Below are 19,666 nucleotides of genomic sequence, written 5' to 3'. Positions count from 1 at the left end.
GAGAAATGAAGCAGCTCTCACAAGGTCACATAGAAGAGCTGGGCATAAACCCCCAGTCCACACATTCCCAGGCTGGGTTACTAAACTATTCTGCGTCATGGTAGGTGATACTGTGCATTGATTTATGCAGTTAACCACTGAACAACATTCCCTGTCATATGCCAGGGAGACCTAAGAAGTTTGGTGTAGCCCTGCAAACACGTACTTGCAGATTTGGTGGGTACTGTGACACTGTCACCTTTTATATTAGCTATGGTCTGAGGTAGCAGTGTTCAGGTAGGGATTGGAATTAGGTTTATAGTGGGTTTCAGTTTGAGGCCAGACTAGGGCTAGGGTGCTGGGTTAATTTGACTCTTGCCTCTCTCTCTCCTCACCCTTCTGCTGTGCAAAGGTACCAATTCCCTCCCCACACCTGGTTTCTCCTTCTTTTTCTTTAGGGAGTTGGGAATGCCAAGTGGTGGCAGGCCCTACCCTGTACCTCAGCAAATAGGGAGACGTGTACTCCCTGGCAGACTTCTCAGCATGTAACTGTTGGGTCAGTGCCAGTCTTTACACCTCTGTCTAGCCCTCCCAATTCATGCTGCCTTCACCCCGCTGGTTCCCCATCAGAGTCGACTCGGAGCCGAGTTAAAACACTCTGTATTTTCCCACCCCCTATCACCCAAAATGGGAGATGGACTGCACTCAGTTTATTTTGCACACTGCATATAGCTGTGAAACCTTTTCACTGCAAAAACTCCCCTTGAAGATACCCATAGCAAATCTGTTAGTTGTAGGTAATTTTTTTTTACTGTACTATAACATGTTCCTTAAAATCAAATTCTGAAGTTCATCTTTTCTCAAAATTAGGAACAACCACCACTTTTCATCTATAGTCACCTCTGCCTGGAGACTGGAATGAAGAGCTTTATATATTTGTTTCCTGAAGATGGCAGCAATGTCTTTACTATGCAATACTCCCTGCTTCATGAGGATGTTTTGTAGCAGAGATACAGTACCAACTGTTCATTTCCACTGTGGCGGAGGATACATATGAGCATGTAAGAGGTTCACAAAACAACGCTTCCTCTGTTGTGAAATGGCACCAGGGAGCTACAACAGGCCTTTCCATCAGGGAAAATGTTCTTTTCATTTTAATATGACAGGCAAAATAACTCACAAGGGCAATCATACATATTGTGCGTGGTGTGTACTGTTGCTTGAGAGATTTCCTCAGAAATACAATGGTAGCAGAGCAATGTGCAGAGTTAGCACTAATGAGCTATGCATTACTATTATGTTCATTTCACATCACTCATGTAGTGAGATTTGAGTCCCAGGCCTGCTGCTTGGCTGAGTGTTCATTGCTGAAGCTAAAGTGACATTTGCATCCAGCAGGTAAAAAGAGACTGTGGTGCTTTTGTGGGTGGAGTGGTTAAATCTTCAGGGCAATGAAATGAAAGCAGAGGAACTCTGAACCTTTGACCCGAGCAAAGTATGTGAGAGCTGCTATGTGGAGAATCACTTCTGCCACTATATATAGATAATGCCTGACCCTTCAGAACATTTAAAAATGAATTTACTGCCAGAGTGACAACACTGGGGACTAATTATCAATGCAGCAGGTATAGCTTGAGCAAGTTTCCTCACGTTATCCCACCAACATGCCTCGACCCTGACTCAGAGAGATGATTTTTCATGCCCATTACAGCCACTGACTTCCTGTTGAGGCTGAAAATAAGCGGAGCAGGTGCTGCAATGGATTTGGCAGGAGGACATCTGTCTGCTAGAAAATTATCTGAAAGGTAGCCACCAAATGTTAAAAGTTCTCTGGGTAAAATGTTTCAAAAGCGACTTAGACCTCGTCTACATGCAGTTTTTACCAGTATAATTGTGAGGTACGGATGTGTTGGGTTTTTGTTTTTTTTTGTTTTTTTTTTAACTGGTACAACTCATAGTGTAGATGCAGTTATAGATATATAAAGGTGCATTATACTGATACAGTTTATTCCCTTTCCCTTATGGGAATAAGCTGTGCCACTATAAGCATATAGACGTTAATATAACTGCATCCACCCTTGGGAGGGTTGTACCACTTTAATTATATCAGTGTAGTTAAAACAGCACAACTTTTTGATGTAGAGTTAAGCCCAGATCCTTCAAGGTATTTAGGTGCCTAACTCTCACTGAAATCAACGGAAGTTAGGCACCTAAACACCTTGGAGGATCTGAGCCTTAGGCTGTTTAGTCCCTATCTGCATTTAAGAATGTTGCCCTCTCACTACTGATGTAGGCCAAATTCCAAACAATATGACTTGTTGAAATCACAGCTTGCAATATAAGAGACGTAAAAATGTAGTTATATGAGCACATATTACAGTACGTGTTACAGTAAAATAGTTTAAGAAACTAATTGATAATCAGAAGTCCTTCAAAAGGACTCTAGATTCTGCTTGCTCTTAGCACTCAGACAGATGCTTTATCCAGGGCTTTAATATACTTTGCTTTCTGATCTCTAGTTCAGTACTAGTTCTTGGAAGTATTTTCTGGTCCTGACAGACTTTCTACTGGTCCACATAAGTGTTTCTAGCTTTAGCAGATCATGATATATTGGCCCTTTAAAAAATCACATTTTTATTATACTTGCTTCTCTCTCTCTCACATACACACACTTACTTCAGTTCCAACATTATTTTAGCAATCAGCCTGACTTAGGCCCTGTCTCCACTCAGGGCCGGCTCCAGGCACCAGCTCAGCAAGCAGGTGCTTGGGGCGGCCAAGGGGAAGGGGTAGCATGTTGGGCTCTTCGGTGGCGGGTCCCTCGGTCCCTCTCGGACAGAAGGACCTGCCGCTGAATTGCCACTGAAGAAGAAAGCGCGGTGGAGTTGCCGCCGATCGCGATCGCGGCTTTTTTCCCACCGCTTGGGGTGGCAAAAACCCTGGAGCCGGCCCAGTCTCCACTACCATTATAACCAAATTTGTAATTAGTAACAAAATTGGGTCTAAAATATAGCTTGTATATAACATAACAGGGTTAACGCTCAGGAGCTATGGTTGCTAACAATTGTTTCATCTTTGCTGGCAGCCTATACTGGCAAATATTTATGTTCCTGTAACTGTTTGACACACTTCTATTTGCACTTAACTATGCTTGTGTGATCAGTTTGGTGAAACCTCCATCACAGCTCTGTGTATATTAGGACATCATAGTGTATATTGTCTCATATTGCTTGTGTCACTCAGTGTGTGTACCGTCAGGGCACTCTATCTCCTGCTGAGGTAGATTCCACAGCCAGAAGGGATCTCTGTGACCATCTAGTCTGATTTCCTGTATAACACAGACCATAGAACTGCCCACAGAATAATTCCTAGAGCATATATTTTAGAAAAACATCCAATCTTGATCTTAAAATTGCCAGTGATAGAGAATTCACCAAGACCATTGGTAAGTTCTTCCAGTGGTTAATTACTATGGGATAATATTTTTGACTTTCCCAGAATGCACTGATACGAATAGTTACATAGTGGACAGACGAGTGTGGTTGATATAGTTTTTCACAACACTAAAGCTTCTCATAGACTCATAGGTCAGAAGGAACCAATATGATCATCTAGTCTGACCTCCTGCACAAAGCAGGCCACAGAACCCTACCCATCCACTTCTATAATAAACCCCTAACCTATGTCCGAGTTATTGAAGTCTTCAAATTGTGGTTTGAAGACCTCAAGCTGCAGAGAATTCCACCAGCAAGTGACCCATGCCCCACGCTGCAGAGGAAGGCGAAAAAACCTCCAGGGCCTCTGCCAATCTGCCCTGGAGGAAAATTCCTTCCCGACCCCAAATATGGCGATCAGCTAAACCCTGAGCATGTGGGCAAGACTCACCAGCCAGCACTCAGGAAAGAATTCTCTGCAGTAACTCAGATCCCATCCCATCCAACATCCCATCACAGACCATTGGGCAGACTTATCTGCTGATAATCAAGATCAATTGCCAAAATTAAACTATCCTATCATACCATCCCTTCCATAAACTTATCAAGCTTAGTCTTAAAGCCAGATATGTCTTTTGCCCCCACTACTCCCCTTGGAAGGCTGTTCCAGAACTTCACTCCTCTAATGGTTAGAAACCTTCGTCTAATTTCAAGTCTAAACTTCCTAATGTCCAGTTTGTACCCATTTGTTCTTGTGTCTACATTGGTACTAAGCTTAAATAATTCCTCTCCTCCCTAATGTTAATCCCCCTGATATTTATAAAGAGCAAGCATATCCCCCCGCAGCCTTCTTTTGGCTAGGCTAAACAAGCCAAGCTCTTTGAGTCTCCTTTCATAAGGCAGGTTTTCCATTCCTCGGATCATCCTAGTAGCCCGTCTCTGAACCTGTTCCAGTTTGAATTCATCCTTCTTAAACATGGGAGACCAGAACTGCACACAGTATTCCAGTGAGGTCTCACCAGTGCCTTATATAACGGTACTAACACCTCCTTATCTTTGCTGGAAATACCTCGCCTGATGCATCCTAAAACGCATTTGCTTTTTTAACGGCCATATCGCATTGGCGGCTCATAGTCAACAAGGTCATCCAGATCTTTCCTGTATGGTATCCCAGGTCCTTCTCTGTGTTAGCAATACCCCCAGCTTTGTGTCATCCGCAAACTTTTATTAGCACATTCCCGCTCTTTGTGCCAAAGGTCAGTAATAAAAAGGTTAAATAAGATTGGTCCCAAAACTGATCCTTGAGGAACTCCACTAGTAAGCTCCTTCCAGCCTGACAGTTCACCCTTCAGTATGACCCGTTGGAGTCTCCCCTTTAACCAGTTCCTTATCCACCTTACAATTTTCATAGTTCAAACATGTTTGTTATAATTAGGTCAGATTAGAAGGTCACAGATTGGTTATGGAAACATGGTTTGTACTTGCAGTGTATATAGGGCTTTAGAAATGAATACTTTGTATTGTTTGAATGCTAAGATTCCAAACTCTTTGTTCTCTAGACATCATCCGATAAAACTATGATAGAATTAAAGTGGAGAAAGAAAGCAAGATGGTAGTCAGAATGATGTGATTTTAAAGTCCAACGGCTCACAAACTAACTGTGATAAATACTTTATACCATTGAAAAGCTGGTGTTTCAGAAGACACTAATCTTTAAAGCTATCACTGGTCCTTCAGTACTGCTCCAGGGCTGAATATATGCAGGTCTAAAATCTTGGAATTGCTAATTTTTTATCCCTGATTTAGACATTTTCGAAGTAAGCCTGCTTTGCCTTCCTATAACATCCAGACTTTATGTGAGTGAGTGGGCGTGTTATGGTACTCTCTAGTGAATGGCCCACAGAGAAGATGACTGACTTGCTTATTAATCCCAGCAAAGAGAGTTTGCTTTTAGCTCAAGTGTTTAGCCTGCACTTTGGAGCTGAAAGGCCAGCATTCTAATCTTGGCTACTTAGATCAGAGAATGTGTTATTTCTTTAAACATTGCTTGTCAACTATCCCATATGAATTTGTTACACTGCAAATGCTAAGCTTCCCAGCCAATATTTGTCCCATTGGGCTTGCACACATTTTGTATCTCAAGGAAGGAAAAAAGAAAAGAAGCAATTAACTCACAACATGAAGATATAGGCACACTGATAGCCAGAATGATCCAGGCAATGTCCACCTTGGTGAGACAAATGGTTGCTCTGTGCTGGGGTTTATCCCCCTCAGTGACATGGGAAATATTCCCAGGCATGCCAGGCTTCCAGGTTCCAGCAGGCACCAGTCTGTTTAGAAAGTTTCCCGTTGCTGTGGAACCAGCTGTTGAAATGGAGCCGGCCAACCTTGTGGTGGATGCTGTGGAGAGAGCCCTGTTGGATAAAGTAGCATTATTCACCATGGTGTGTGGTGTCACGGAGGTTCCTTTAGGGTTTCCCATTGTAGGTGATGAAATGTTGACATCAAAGCTGGTTGGAACTGAATGACCTGCTGCAGTTGCAGTTCCAGGGCTGGCAAACAAAGGTACATTTGTACCTGGACTCAAGGTTACCCAAGAGTTATTTTTGCTCAGGACATCCCATATATCATAGTGTGTGGGTTTAAAAGGCACCGACCTTGTTTTGGGATCAGTCGATGGGCCAGCTGTTGGGGTGGTAAGATCTGCTCTCTGCATAACTAGCCACGTTCCATTTACCCACTCTGCTTTTTTAAGGCCTTCCAAGGTGTTGCTGTGAAGAGAAGAGCTTGAGTCTGTCGTAGTTGCTGCCCCAGTACTATTGGGATCATTAGAGGCTGCAATCTGGGGCTGAAATGGGTGGTTAGTGAATGGGCGCCTCAAAGTAGGAAAGGGAGAGTGCAGTGCTGTCTTTAGGTAAGGCTCTGTAGATTCTGTGAAGTTGCCTTTGAAAATCTGAAATATTTTCCCCTTTGGGCGAGTCTGTCCTGAATGTAAAGCACTCTGATTGTATAAATGATATGTTTCTATTTTGCTAATGTGATAGCTGCTGGTTGCTTGCTTCTGGTCAATGGTAGGGGCAGGTGTCTCCACTGGGCGAGCTGAGTGAAGACTTGAATGAGTAGTTGTGGGAACAGGTCCTATCGTGCGATGGCCTTTGTGTCGAGGTGTTATCCCCATGGCTGTGATAGTGGTAGTGTCTGTCAGGGGGCCCTGAGATGATGATACTCTCGGAGGCAGTATCTGAACAGCAAACACCAGCTCTTCTGTCAGTGCCAAGATCAGTAAAACACCTGGAGGAAAGGACACAGAAAGGTATTGAAATGAAAATTAAAGAAGTACAGACTAAAATCCCTATGATTGTGTATTCATGCTTTCCTTATTCAAGCTTTTATGGTATCTTTCAAGTTAGTTCACTATAATTTGTCAGGCATGCATACATTAGGCAAAGAGATTGTAGCGAGAGCCTTAGGAAGACACCAAAGCATTAAGATATAGTGCAGCAGAAAAGTTCATGACTAACTTTAATCTTCACCTCCTTCTCTAAGAAATCAAGAAGGGGGGAGAGCCTAAAGGAGAGAACAAGGGAAAGAGAGCCTAAAGGAGCTCTGAAAGCCCTAGTTCTTATTGGGGGGAGGATTCCTCCAGTGTGGGAACTCAGGAAGGCAGCTGTAAAGTTGCCTTCTGACCCTAGCATAAGGGCCAAGCTAGGGGCAGGGCTGGGAGTAGGAGGAGGAGTGTATCCTGGGCAGGGCTGGAGCATGTAGATTTCAGGCAGTGCTGCCACTCAGAGTTGCCTGCAGAAGGTGCTGTAATTGGGCCACTCTAGCCCCTGGAGCAGCCCAGGATGTGGAGGTGAAAAGATGGTTTAAAGCCACCATAGTTTCCCACCTCCTGGGCTGCAAGATCTGTGGTGGGCTCCTGGCATGTGGTGGAAGGGGGAATAGGCATCACACAGAGCCCCTAACATATAGTTGAGGGGGTGGGAGGAGTCCCTCAAATAGATGAGACTGGGAAGATGGCACATAAGGAGCTGGTGGGGAGGGATCTGAGGAGGCCTTGGTGTGCCCAGTGTGCTCGGCCAATAGAAGATTTAGAGCGTACCCCTAGGAGGCTGCAATTAAAACAACATATTTTAAATTTTATTTTTTTTTGCCCACAAGCCCCCACTTGGAGACAGCTGCCCACTTTGTTGTGAGCCTGCTGGGGTTTTTAGCCTCCTTGTTTTTTGGCTAAGATTGTTAAGCATCAGTAGTGATTTAGGGTGTCGCTGTTTTTGGGTGCCCAACTGGAGATGCCTTAAAGAGATCTGAGTTTCAGAAAGTGTTGAACCATCCACCTGCTCAAAAAAATCAGATCTCTTTAACATGTCTAAAGTTGGGCACAGAGAAATTGAGACACTCAAAATCACTGGTCACTTTTGAAAATCTTGCCTTTTATCTACAGTGTCTGAGAAGTGCAAAACACTCTAACGTGAGCCAATTCAAAAGACCATAGTTTTGAAACTACAGTATTATCAGGCTTCCAATTTTGACCCAATACAGTCAACCCTCTGTTTTAACTTTTATACAGATGTTTGAATTTTCATTTCCTGTGCTTGTACATGTGGAATTTGGGGTATTCTGTAGGCGTTTGCCCTTCCCACCTCCCAGTAACTGACTATTAGCTCATGAAAAGTGCAAATTCAAAACACCGGCTATGTGAATTCATCTGTTTCTCTCTAATCCAGGTAACAGTAACAATACAAGCCATTGCCCTGTTCTGCTGATGTACCTTTACGTCACTACAGCTTGCAGGAACCACACTGATGCCCTGTCTCCATTTGCTGAAATTGTCAACTACCGTGTGGATGCCTGCCCATTAGAAATGCACTGAGAAAATCAATTAATTTTTAAGAGGCCATTGTCCACCACTAGATGGCAGTACTAAACTGGTCTGCATTAGAAACAGTGATCTTGAGGGGAAAGGCTCCATAGTCTATAACCAACCTACTGAGCCAAATGTTTTGCACTTCTTGAACACCAGATTAATCCATTTTAATCCTTGCAATTTTAAGCCTTCCAGCCAGCAGTGTGGGACACACACACAATCTCCTATGAGAGCACTATTAAAAGCCATTTTTATGTTAATGCACTTGGGAGTAATTTCTCACCATTGAAAAGTGAAATCTCTGTAGAATGGGACTCATGAGCATCAAGGAAGATGCTGCATTATAACTTCCATTGGGGTCCCTGGACATTGCTGAGATTAGTTATCTTGATTTTGGTTTTATACAAATTCCATACTAAAAGATGCCCAGCCCAATCCCGGGGTGGGGGTGGGGTGGGGGGCGGACATAGGAGGTATAAAGTAAAAAATAATAATAATAAAAACAAAACAAAAAACCAAAACAACCACCAAAGTAGTAGCGCTTTTTCCTCCTGCCCTACCACACACTAGTTTATCACAAGCCACATAACACATACAGCTTAGAACTGCCTCATTGTCGTTTTCCCACCCTAAACAGCATTAGCCCTTCTCTCATGCTCACTCAGTATGCTTTGCTGTCTATACAGGAGGTCAACAAACTGACTTTAAAATATAGTGTATAAGACTATAATACAAATAACTAGCGCTGTCGATTAATCACAGTTAACTCATGCAATTAACTCAAAAAAATTAATCGCAATTATTCGCAGTTTTAATCGCACTGTTAAACAATAGGATACTACTTGAAATTGATTAAACATTTTGGATGTTTTTCTACATTTTCAAATCATTGATTTCAATTACAACACAGAATACAAAGTGTACATTGCTCACTTTATATTATTTTTATTACAAATGTTTGCACTGTAAAACTGATAAAAGGAATAGTATTTCAATTCACCTCATACAAGTACTGTAGTGCAATCTCTTTATCGTGAAAGCGCAACATACAAACGTTATTTTTTTTTTGTTATGTAACTGCATTCAAAAACAAAACCATGGAAAACTTTAGAGCCGACAAGTCCACTCAGTCCTACTTCTTGTGCAGCCAGTGGCTAAGAGAAACAAGTTTGTTTACATTTACAGGAGATAATTCTGCCCGCTTCTTATTTACAGTGTCACCTGAAAATGAGAACAGACGTTTGCATGGCACTTTTGTAGCCAGCATTGAAAGGTGTTACGTGTCAGATATACTAAACGTTTGTGTGCCCCTTCATGCTTTGGCCACCATTCCAAAGGACATGCTTCCATGCTGATGATGCTCATTAAAAAAAAAAAATTGTTAATTAAATTTATGAGTGAACTCCTTGGGGGAGAATTGTATGTCTCTTGCTCTGTTCTACTCGCATTCTGCCATATATTTCATTTTAGCAGTCTCGGATGACGACCCAGCATGTTGTTAGTTTTAAGAACACTTTCACTGCAGATTTGACAGAATGCATAGAGGATACCAATGTGAAATTTCTAAAGATAGCTACAGCACTTGACCCAAGATTTAAGAATCTGAAGTGCCTTCCAAAATCTGAGATGGACAAGGTGTAGAGCATGCTTTCAGAAGTCTCAAAAGAGCAACCCTCTGATGCAGAAACTACAGAACCCAAAGTACCAAAAAAGAAAATCAACCTTCTGTTGGTGGCATCTGACTCAGATGACGAAAATGAACATGCATTGGTCCGCACTGCTTTGGATCATTATCAAGCAAAACTCGTCATCAGCATGGACCCATGTCCTCTGGAATGGTGGTTGAAGAGACATATGAATCTTTAGTGCACCTGGCATGTAAATATCTTGCGACGCTGGCTACAACAGTGCCATGCGAACACCTGTTCTCACTTTCAGGTGACGTAAATAAGAAGCAGGCAGCATTATCTCCCATAAATATAAACAAACTTGTTTGAGCGATTGGCTGAACAAGAAGAAAGACTGAGTGGACTTGTAGGCTCGAAAGTTTTATATTGTTCCGTTTTTGAGGTCATTTTTTTGGTACATAATTCTACATTTGTAAGTTCAACTTTCATGATAGAGATTGCACTACAGTGCTTGTATTATAGATTAATTGAAAAATACTATTTCTTTTTTTAGGTATAACACTACAGGACGCTCTCTGTTAGCTTGAGAGGCAGAAGCTGAAAATGTTGGTGCTGAAAGCTATGGATGGGCACTAGGTCTGATGCCATGTCTCCAGTTTAAATGGTGACTTGTGTCTCTACCATGGACTTTTTAAAATGGGATTCAGAAAATATGATAGTCTTCAACAATGATCAGCCTCATCCTTGTGAGAGTCCATACACTAATGCTACAGATAGGGCTACACTGCAACTGGGAGCATGCCTCCCAGCCCAGGTAGATGGACACGCACACACCTGCTTTGCTCAAGCTAGTGCACTAGAAATAACACGGATGTTGTGGCATGTGAAATGGCTTGGGCTAGCCACCGGAGTATAAGCCTGTCCTACTCCTTGGGTCCATACTCAGGTGGCTAACCCATGCCACGAGGTCCACACTGCTAGCTCAAGTGTGCTAGCTCAAGCAGAACTAGCATGTGTCTGTCTACTTGGGCTGCAAGGTGCAGCTGGGACCCGGGCAGGGAGCACCACTCAGCTCTGCTCCTGGCCCTGTCTCCCTCACTGTGCCTGGGGTCCCAGCCACTGGCCCCATGCCCAGAGCTCTGCTCTTAGCCACGACTGCCGGCCTGTGGCTCTGCTCTTGGCTGTGGCCCCAGGGCCCAGGCTGCCAGCCTCAGCTTTGCCCCCACATCCAGCTGTGGCCCCAGCCTCGGCTTCCCTTACCCTATCCGTGTCCCCCCGCTCCCGGAGCCACAGCCCCCCTCCTGGCTTGGGGGAGGGGGTGCATGAAGTAAAAAGCTTGGGGACCACTACTGTACATGCGATGCGCTTGTCCTCGATAAAACAATGGTTCATGTCAACAATGAACACAAATGCATCTACCCACACTGCTATAATATCAAGACAGAAGTTTGAGTGTGAACATTTGACACCAACACTAGACTGTAGTACCCCATGCAGAAATGAAAGATACTATTTATAAACTGTGACAAAAGAAAGCAGGCAACAGAACTGCAGCATGGAGGTGAGGTACATTTTATTTTTGAGAGGGGAGATTTTTTGAAAGCATAAAAGATAGTCAGACACTGACCTCCCATTGATTTTTCACAAGGTGTAAGTCAGGGCAGAATTTGTCCCTAAAAATGCTCAGACAGAAGGTTAGCAAAATGTAGCTTAATGAGGACTCACTCTGGATTTTAGCAGATATTCATGAATAAGTGGAAAAATCTGTTTTCTTTCCTGTCAATCTATCTCTTTTCTATGTAAAGTCACTTTAAAAAAAACCACTGAGGCAACTTACAAGGCATCCAATATTTTTAGACGTGGGATTATGTATAATATAATTTTAAAATAAGGAAAGGTGAGTTGGAAGAATGTGATGTTGCCCTAACATGACAACTGAGGAGAGTCCTGACAAATCTGAAAAACAATTCCTTGAAGGCAGAAGATTTTTTTTTTTAAATACATGTATTGAATATGCTGTTATGTTGAAAGATGCTGGAGCATTTAGGCCCTGATCTGATAAATATTTAAGCACATGTATTTCTACATACATAAGGCCCATCGACTTCAATAAGCGTCCTCATGGGTGTAAAAAGTAAGTGTGTGCATATAGGTGCCTCCCATATCCAGCAGACTGGGGAATTCATTTCCTAGGCTCTATGGGGTTGGAAAGCCATGCCAACTCAAAACTAATTCCTGGTTGTTGGGGGTTTATTTTTTTTTTTGGCAATCTTCATGCTCAAAAATGGCCAAATGATTTTATTTGTAAGTGTCATATATCAACTGTTAGCTTTGGAGCCTAATTGAATAGCTCTGTTAAAAACCCTTCAATCCTAACAAGAATGTTGATGGACCTCATATGTTGGCAGTGTGAACAACTTCACTCTGTTCTTACATAATACGCTGAGCACCGTTACACAGTGCTCCAAGTACTGTACGTTAAGTACAAAATGAATTCACTCAAGTACGAAAAATAGTGCAGTAAAAGAATGATATATGTAGATGAAACCAATAAGCGTCTTTACCAGGATTCAGTGCATTCAGTGGACCAAATCTTGCTAAATCCTCAATATAGAGGGCCAAACCTAGTCTCTCTCAAGCTGAAACTGCTCCCTTCCATGGTTAAAACTCACAGGAAGAGATAAGGGCTGTCTTTATATATGTTTATGTGGAAGAAAATGATTAGATTCCTCTAGAGTTAGGGTCTCTGCCTGGGGCTCATGATGCCAACAGGTGTCAAGGGGTTGTGATCACCCTGTTCTTTCCACATTACTAAAGGAGAGAGGTCCAGGCTTTGAGAACCACTGCTCTGGAGCTTCTTCTGAATTCTATCATTGAGGGGAGGGAATACCCTGCCTTAAGAAGCTGGCAGTTCAGTCCCCAGAACTTACAGCTCTTTCGGTATCTAATTGGCTGGGTCTTGAGCCTCAGTTCTGCTGCTCTCTCCTGGCTCTGTTTGCACAAGTCTGGTGGAGCCATGCTGACATGGTTCCTGAGCTGTTCACTGCCCCTGCAGCCCCCTCTTAAGTGGGTTCCATTGCATGGAGGGGTAGGGTCTGCTCAGGAATTAATACAGCCTGAGGTTGCACTAGATACTGTACTTGCAGTAGCTGGTAAAAAGTTTTAACTTCAAAAGTAAAGAATAGCTTCTTAGCCTTACACGAGAGTCTGTGCATGTTACTGGAGTCAGCTCAGACTTTAGGTAGAATCTTTAAACAACAGCATCTTATGCAACATGTGGTCTAAAGTCAGTAGGAAGACTCCCACTGACTTCAGTGGGCTTTGGACCAAGCCCTAATTGCATAAGATGTAGTGGAAAGTTTTGAGCCCCATATTAACATTTTTCATGGTGAATGATTATCCACAAAGAGTTCAGTCTGGCATTTGGAAGCAAAGATTCCTATTCTGGCCCTCTCCACCCTAGACCCAGCAGCAGAATAAACAGAACCTCATTGAGCTGTGCTTGAAAAACATTTTTGCTGTGCGAAATCAGGAACAGCTTTGTATTTAGACCCTACTGCTGGATCTGTTATCTCAGATTGCTTTGGGCAAAAGAAGCAAAAGAAACAGTTCTACAAAAGGGAATGTCCAGAGCCCCATTAGACTACAAAAGCATATCTTGGCTGCATGTATACCTGGGCAGAGTACAGTGTGCTTGAACCTTATTGCGCTTCTAACATTCTTGAACTACTAAGTGATGATAAAGACAGCACTTGAAAAAATAACACATTTTTGTAGTGAAAACCTTCTGCATTATCCTGTTCTTTTGTTATGTGCATCTCAGCTCACAACAACAACAAAAGTAGAAAAAGTGACTTTTAAAATATGGAAACTGTAGAACCCTGCAAGATTCTATTACTTTTGTGCATGTAATTTTTTGGTATGTTTTATTATTTACATGCTGCATGAATGCTTCAGATAAATGATAGGATTTCCATGTAAACAAGGTAGAGTTACATTTGTACAAGCAAAGGGTTAAGCAATTTCAGTTACCATGAGCGATGGAGGAATTGACAAAAAAAAAAAAAAAAAAAGTAGGCTACTTCCACAAGCTTTTTTTCTTCACACCATCTTACATCAAGTCCAAGAAGGCCATGCAATAGTTCTCAAATGTCACATCACAAGTTATTTTCTAATTTTTCTTCAAAGGTGTTGGGCGGAGGAGAAGGGGAATGAAGTTCATATGTTGTGGATTACATGACAAATTCAATCCCTACTTTTCTATTCAAGGTCTGCTTAAAATCTATGACGTAGAAAGTGAAACACCAGGAATAACAAAGGGCTGCAATTAATCTAACAGCAATAACATAAAATAACCTGAACAAAAGTTTTGGAAATCACATATGGAAACAAAGAGCAACCAGAAGACATTGACACACTATGAGAATATAAGAGTCTGCTATACAGTTTGCACAAAGCTACTATGCCCTGCCCTTTAACAATTTAAATTATTATAGGAGCAACCATCACTGCTGGTAAGGGTCATTTCCATCAAAGGCTTCAAGTGAGTCTGTCCATAAGCAAAAATTAATTTTAGATTTTTCAAGTGATATAACAGGTATTACAAATAAAATAATATCTTCTCATTCATCTTCATGCTGCACACAAAGGCAGATACATACTATGGTAATAGGTGCTCTAAAAATGCTGTAGATGCCCATTCATTTAAACACATGCAGACTTCTGACCCTTGTGAAAATGATCATTGACAATCTAATACCACAATAATTACTGAAGAGAAAAATAAAAGATGACTTTTATCTGATTGTATTAAGGAATCACTTACCTGAAAATATCATTTGGACTTGTCAGCAGACATCCTCACCTGCTCACATCATGCAGACTCGGAAGCTTCATATTTCAATGTAAAAAATAAAAGATGCTACCATCTCCTAATGAATGAAGTAGTTCCACTGTGGAGAGTTTGCTGCTAATGTTGGAATTCCTTTGGAGGAATGAAGACAGACACAGACTAGGGAGGCGTGTCTTCCAGCGATGTAAAATAAAGGGCTTGTTCTCCTTTATGAAATACCATTGCAAACGCAAAGAAAGCTTATTAGTTTTTGAGCCATTCGCTTTCTCAGCAAGCAGACTGAATAGCTGGCTGGTATTTCAGCTTGCTTTTCCATCGAGTGCAGATACAGTTTGTCTGGCACAGTTCTATTCAAATGCTACAGAGGATCACTGGCTGTTCTAGTTTGCTAGGAACAAAACAGCAACAAGCTCCACGGCTGCACGTCTTTGTGAGACTGCCTAATGCTCTGTTTCAAGGAAGAATGCCCCTGCTCTGATATATCGTTTAGCTTTTAGCACGCAGATGGGTTTTACAAACCTAGCTCCTGATTCCATACCTGTAGGAATAGTTATACCTTCATTTGGTTATTGATAGGACTATTAAAATTCTTGTCAGAGAAAGGTATATAAAATGAAATACTGACCCTATTCTCTTCCTCTCTTTGGAGTCAAAACACCTCCTAGATTTTATTATTCTCATTGGTGATAACTTTATGACTTATATTTTATCAGTTTGATTTTTTTTTTAAAATACTGAAAACAGATCAACCTCCTGATACTTAATGCCAACTTGGTAATATTCTTTTTTTCCTGTTATGCAAGCAGTAAGGATGGGTGAATGGAAGAATACATTGGTCAAGCAGCGCAAATATTGGCCTAGTTCAAGAAGCTAAGTATTCCCCAAAAGGAGTAGGAAAAATAATGGGCTTTCAGACATGTGTGAACCAAGATGGGTCTCAGTGTTAGAGGACTGCACTGACATAAGAGAATCCCAGCCAGTCTATGTCTGGATATAAAGTCTCAGTCATTCCTCACTTACTGTGGGTGCTGGAATAGCCCACACACTTTGCTACCCTCAGTCTCCTTAGAAAATTCATTCTTGCTGTTTTGGGAGAGGAGTGGGGAGAAAAGGAGGAGGTGGGAGGTGAAGACCAGGTTTGGAACAGTAAGCACCAAGTCCAAGTGGTGTCTGTTCAGAAAGTAAACTGAAGCTAGCCACATCTGCAGGGGCCTGAGGCATAGCCTTGTGAGCCAGACCATGTATGTGCACGTGACTATGTGTCCCAGTAGCTTGAGGCAAACCTGGACTGTCATGATTGGTTGGACAATGACCTTGGTGATCACGTCCAACATGGTCCGGAACTGGGCCTCTGGAAGGCAGGCTCCGGCTTTGGTCAAGTTGAGCAGTGCCCCAATAAACTTTATTCTCTGAACTGGAATAAAGGTCAACTTTTGCTCGTTTATCAATAGGCCCAGCACTCACAAAGTGGCTTGGACCAGGCTGATGCTATTCGTTACTTGAGCCTCTGAATGACCCTTGATCAGCCAGTCACTGAGGTACATGTATACTTGAACACCTTGCTGTCTGCAGAAGGCAGCTACCACTGCCATGCATTTTGTGAAAACCCGGTGGGGGGGGGGCAGGGGGGCTGTGGAATTGATAATGATCTGTGGCCAGCGAAGATAAAAATGTGAAAGTAAGCATCCGTCAAGTCAAGGGGGGTGGCATACTAGTCCCCTGGAGCCAGGGAGGGAATGATGGAGGCCAGGGAGACCATGCAGAACCTCAGTTTCTTGAGATATCTGTTGAAATGACGCAGGTCCAGTATGGGACAAAGGCCCCCTTTGGCCTTTGTGCTTAGGAAATAACAGGAATAAAACCCCTTCCCTCTCAAGTTTTGAGGTAACTTCTCCATGGCGCCCATCTGTAGGAGTGTCTGCACCTCCTGGGCAAGTAGTTGCTCGTGAGAAGGGTCTCTGAAGATGGGAGTGGAAGGAGGGGTAGATGAAAACTGCAGGGTATAACCAATCGCCACTGTATTTAGCACCCAGGAGTCCAATGTTATGCAGAATCATGCCAGGCTGAAGTGGGACAGTTGGTCCAAAAATTAAAGGGTGGCAGAATCTGTACGGGGAACTGGTACAGCACCGTGGACACACCTTCAAAAGCCTGCTTGGTCTTACCGGAGTACCTGTGTGACCCTGGGTGGGAGGTTGAGGTTGACAGCACTTGTAACCTCTCCCTTTCCTCTTATAGGAGTACTGTCTCAGAGGCGGAGCCAAGAAGCATGGCAGCTGTTGAGGCCTGAAGTGCTTCCTCGAAGTGGACGGAGGAAGAGGCCCAGGTACCTGAGGGTAGCCCTTGAATCCTCAGGCCATGTAGCCTCATGTTTGTCTGCTCTGAAAATAGTGAGGAGCCTTCAAAAGGCAGGTCCTGGATAGACTGCTGGATCTCCTGAGCGAGTCCTGATGACTGCAACCAAGAGCATCATCTCATGGTAACAACAGAGGCCATTGTCCTGGCCACCATGTCTGCTGCGCCCGGTGCCCCCTGGAAAAAGGCTCTGGCAACATTCTCTCCTTTTTCTAAGATGGGTGAAAATTCCTGCCATAAGTCTTGAGACATGGAGTCCTTAAATTTAGACACAAATTATAGTCGTATCTCCACAGTAAGGCTTGCTGGTTTGAGATACATAGTTGTAGACCGCCTGTCAAGTAAACTTTCCTCCCAAACAGATCAAGTTTCTTTGCATCCTTCTGTTTAGGGGTAGCACTCAACTGGCTCTGTCTCTCCCTTTCGTTAACCACCAGTATGGATGAAAGACCCAGGAGGGGGTGAGAGTACAGATACTCATACCCACTGACTGGTACATAATATTTCTTCTCTGCGCTCTTTGAAGTGGGGCAAGGGGGGAAGAAAAGATGGGGTCTTCCACAGGACTCTGAACAGACTTATTACCACCTCACTAATGGGTAAGGCTAATTTAGATGGAGCTGCTGCAGCCAGAATGTCAATGAGGCTGAGAGAGGATTCCTGAACACCTCAATCTCAAGCCCCAGGTTAGCTGCTATTTGCTTTAGAAGCTCTTGATGAGCCCTAAAGTCATCTTCGGGAAGTGAACTGCTCGGCCCCAAGTCAGCCTCATCCGGGGAGGAGGAGATAGAGTTCTGTACTGGAGGAGAGGCAACTATCTTCAGCGTCTTCTTCAGCCTCAATAATCTCCATAGGGGCTAAATCTTGTAAATCAGTACTAGGATTGGTACTGGAGTCAGGGGCCGGTGCCAGTCATGGAGGATCAGGAGCCTGCCTCTCAGAAGCAACAAACTATGAATGATGGGAGGGTAGACCTAGTACCGGGAGAATCTCCCAAGGGTTTCAGTATGGCCACTGCATAGGCCACTATCCTCCTGCCAGGTACCAGTGGGGGGACCTGCACCAAGGTTCTTCAGTATGTAGGATGGGTACTGGCAGCCCTAAAGTTGAACTTGTAGGGCTCTGCATCAGATGAAGAATTCTCCCTAGGCAACCACAGGGGAGTGGTACCTCTCACTGCCTCCAATCAGTGCCAAGGGTCCGGTGACAGTGGCAGGCTGGGGACAACCTCGCAGAGGACAGAAACTTTAGCCAATGGAAGCACTGAGGGGGGAGGGCGGCACCTGCAGGCACAGGCAGTGAGCGGAGCCCCCTGGCCCCTCCACGTAGGAGCTGCAGGGACATGCTGGTGGAAGCTGGGGAGCCCTCCCCCAAGGTAGGCGCTGCTCCACACCCCAACCCTCTGCCCCAACCCTGAGCCCCCTCCCACATACCCAAACAACTGCTGTTGCTGGCTCAGGCAGCCCCTGAGCCAGCACCAGCCAATGCAGAAGTCAAGGAGGTCCGTGACTTTCCGTGACAGACATGCAGCCTTAAAGATCAATACACAGGGCCAATATGCCCATAGAAAATTGATTTCCAAAAGCCAGCTTTACCAACATCTGTCTAAGCTGCTCCCAATGTGGCCAGGTGAAGACTTTCTCAGCATTCAAAGAAAGAAGAACACGGGAAGAATTGCTAGAATTAACATTATAGATCAAATTGAGTTCGTCTGATACCAGAGAAATGTCTGCCAGTAATGAACCCAGATGGGTCAGGGTGAACATACTTGGGCAAGAAGGCAGTCTGTTTGCTAGCACCTTGGCATCTACATAAAAGAAATAGGTCTGTCTGGTGCACAATCTTTTACTTCTTCAGAAATTACCACAATTTTTGCCTCTTTCCATGAATCTGGAATCTGGTTCCCCTGCAATATGCCATTACACAATTCAGTTAAAACATGGACCAACACTTGCTTTAGAGCTCTATAATACTCCTCAGAGAACCCATTGGGACCCTGAGCTTTACTGGATTTTAAATTCTTAATTACAACTTCAGCTTCTTCAGCAGTTTGCCTATCAAGAGCTGCCACATCATCCTCTGAGAGCCGAGGTAGTTTCACACTTCTTCTCAAATATTTATAAGTTCAGGATTTGGATGTTCTGAAGCATACAAAGTATAGAAAGTTAGCTAATGTTCTAGAAATCTGTTTGATGATACACAGAATGAAATACAAAGATTTAGTAACTGGCCTCTAACAATTTAGATCTATCAATACAATCTAAATCCAAATATCACTATTTACCAATTCCTAGAACTCAGTACTTGTATAAAACCTTGTTGCACATACCTTGGTCATATAGCAACAAGAATACCAAATGGCAGCATGCCACTAAAACACAAACTTGATCTGGAGGGTTTGCTGCATCAGTATGTAGTAATTTACTACAGATTTCTTACCTGTGTGGTGTCCAGTGGGTGGAATCATATGGTCCTATATTACAGAGATACTGATTGGAGTCTTTTGGTATTTTAGACACTATTTATTAAAAAATTTGCTACGAGGGCAAGG

The 19,666-nt window shown here is 43.3% G+C and overlaps 1 protein-coding gene and 1 long non-coding RNA gene across 5 annotated transcripts in view; one reads left to right on the top strand and one right to left on the bottom strand.

Annotated features, from left to right (window-relative positions):
* LOC116828632 (uncharacterized) overlaps positions 1-4,480 on the top strand; it is a 65,353-nt gene extending 60,873 nt beyond the window's left edge. The window contains exon 3 of the long non-coding RNA XR_012655238.1: positions 850-4,480. This is a non-coding gene — a long non-coding RNA (uncharacterized LOC116828632). The remainder of the gene's footprint in view (positions 1-849) is intronic.
* Positions 1-19,666, bottom strand: part of TMEM108 (transmembrane protein 108) — a 240,308-nt gene that overhangs the window by 13,537 nt on the left and 207,105 nt on the right. For 2 of the 4 annotated variants that reach the window (XM_032787004.2, XM_032787005.2), the window contains exon 3: positions 5,589-6,704. In XM_032787004.2, the coding sequence (XP_032642895.1) occupies positions 5,589-6,704 (1,116 nt within the window). Of the gene's footprint in view, positions 1-5,588; positions 6,705-14,733; positions 15,678-19,666 lie in introns of those variants that run through there. The other 2 variants (XM_075062516.1, XM_032787008.2) reach the window with 2 other exon arrangements.

Source organism: Chelonoidis abingdonii, chromosome 2 (genome assembly GCF_003597395.2).
Source record: "Chelonoidis abingdonii isolate Lonesome George chromosome 2, CheloAbing_2.0, whole genome shotgun sequence".
Classification (NCBI taxonomy): domain Eukaryota; kingdom Metazoa; phylum Chordata; order Testudines; family Testudinidae; genus Chelonoidis; species Chelonoidis abingdonii.
Note: the sequence above shows the minus strand (reverse complement) of the source record. Positions and strands in the feature narration are given on the sequence as shown.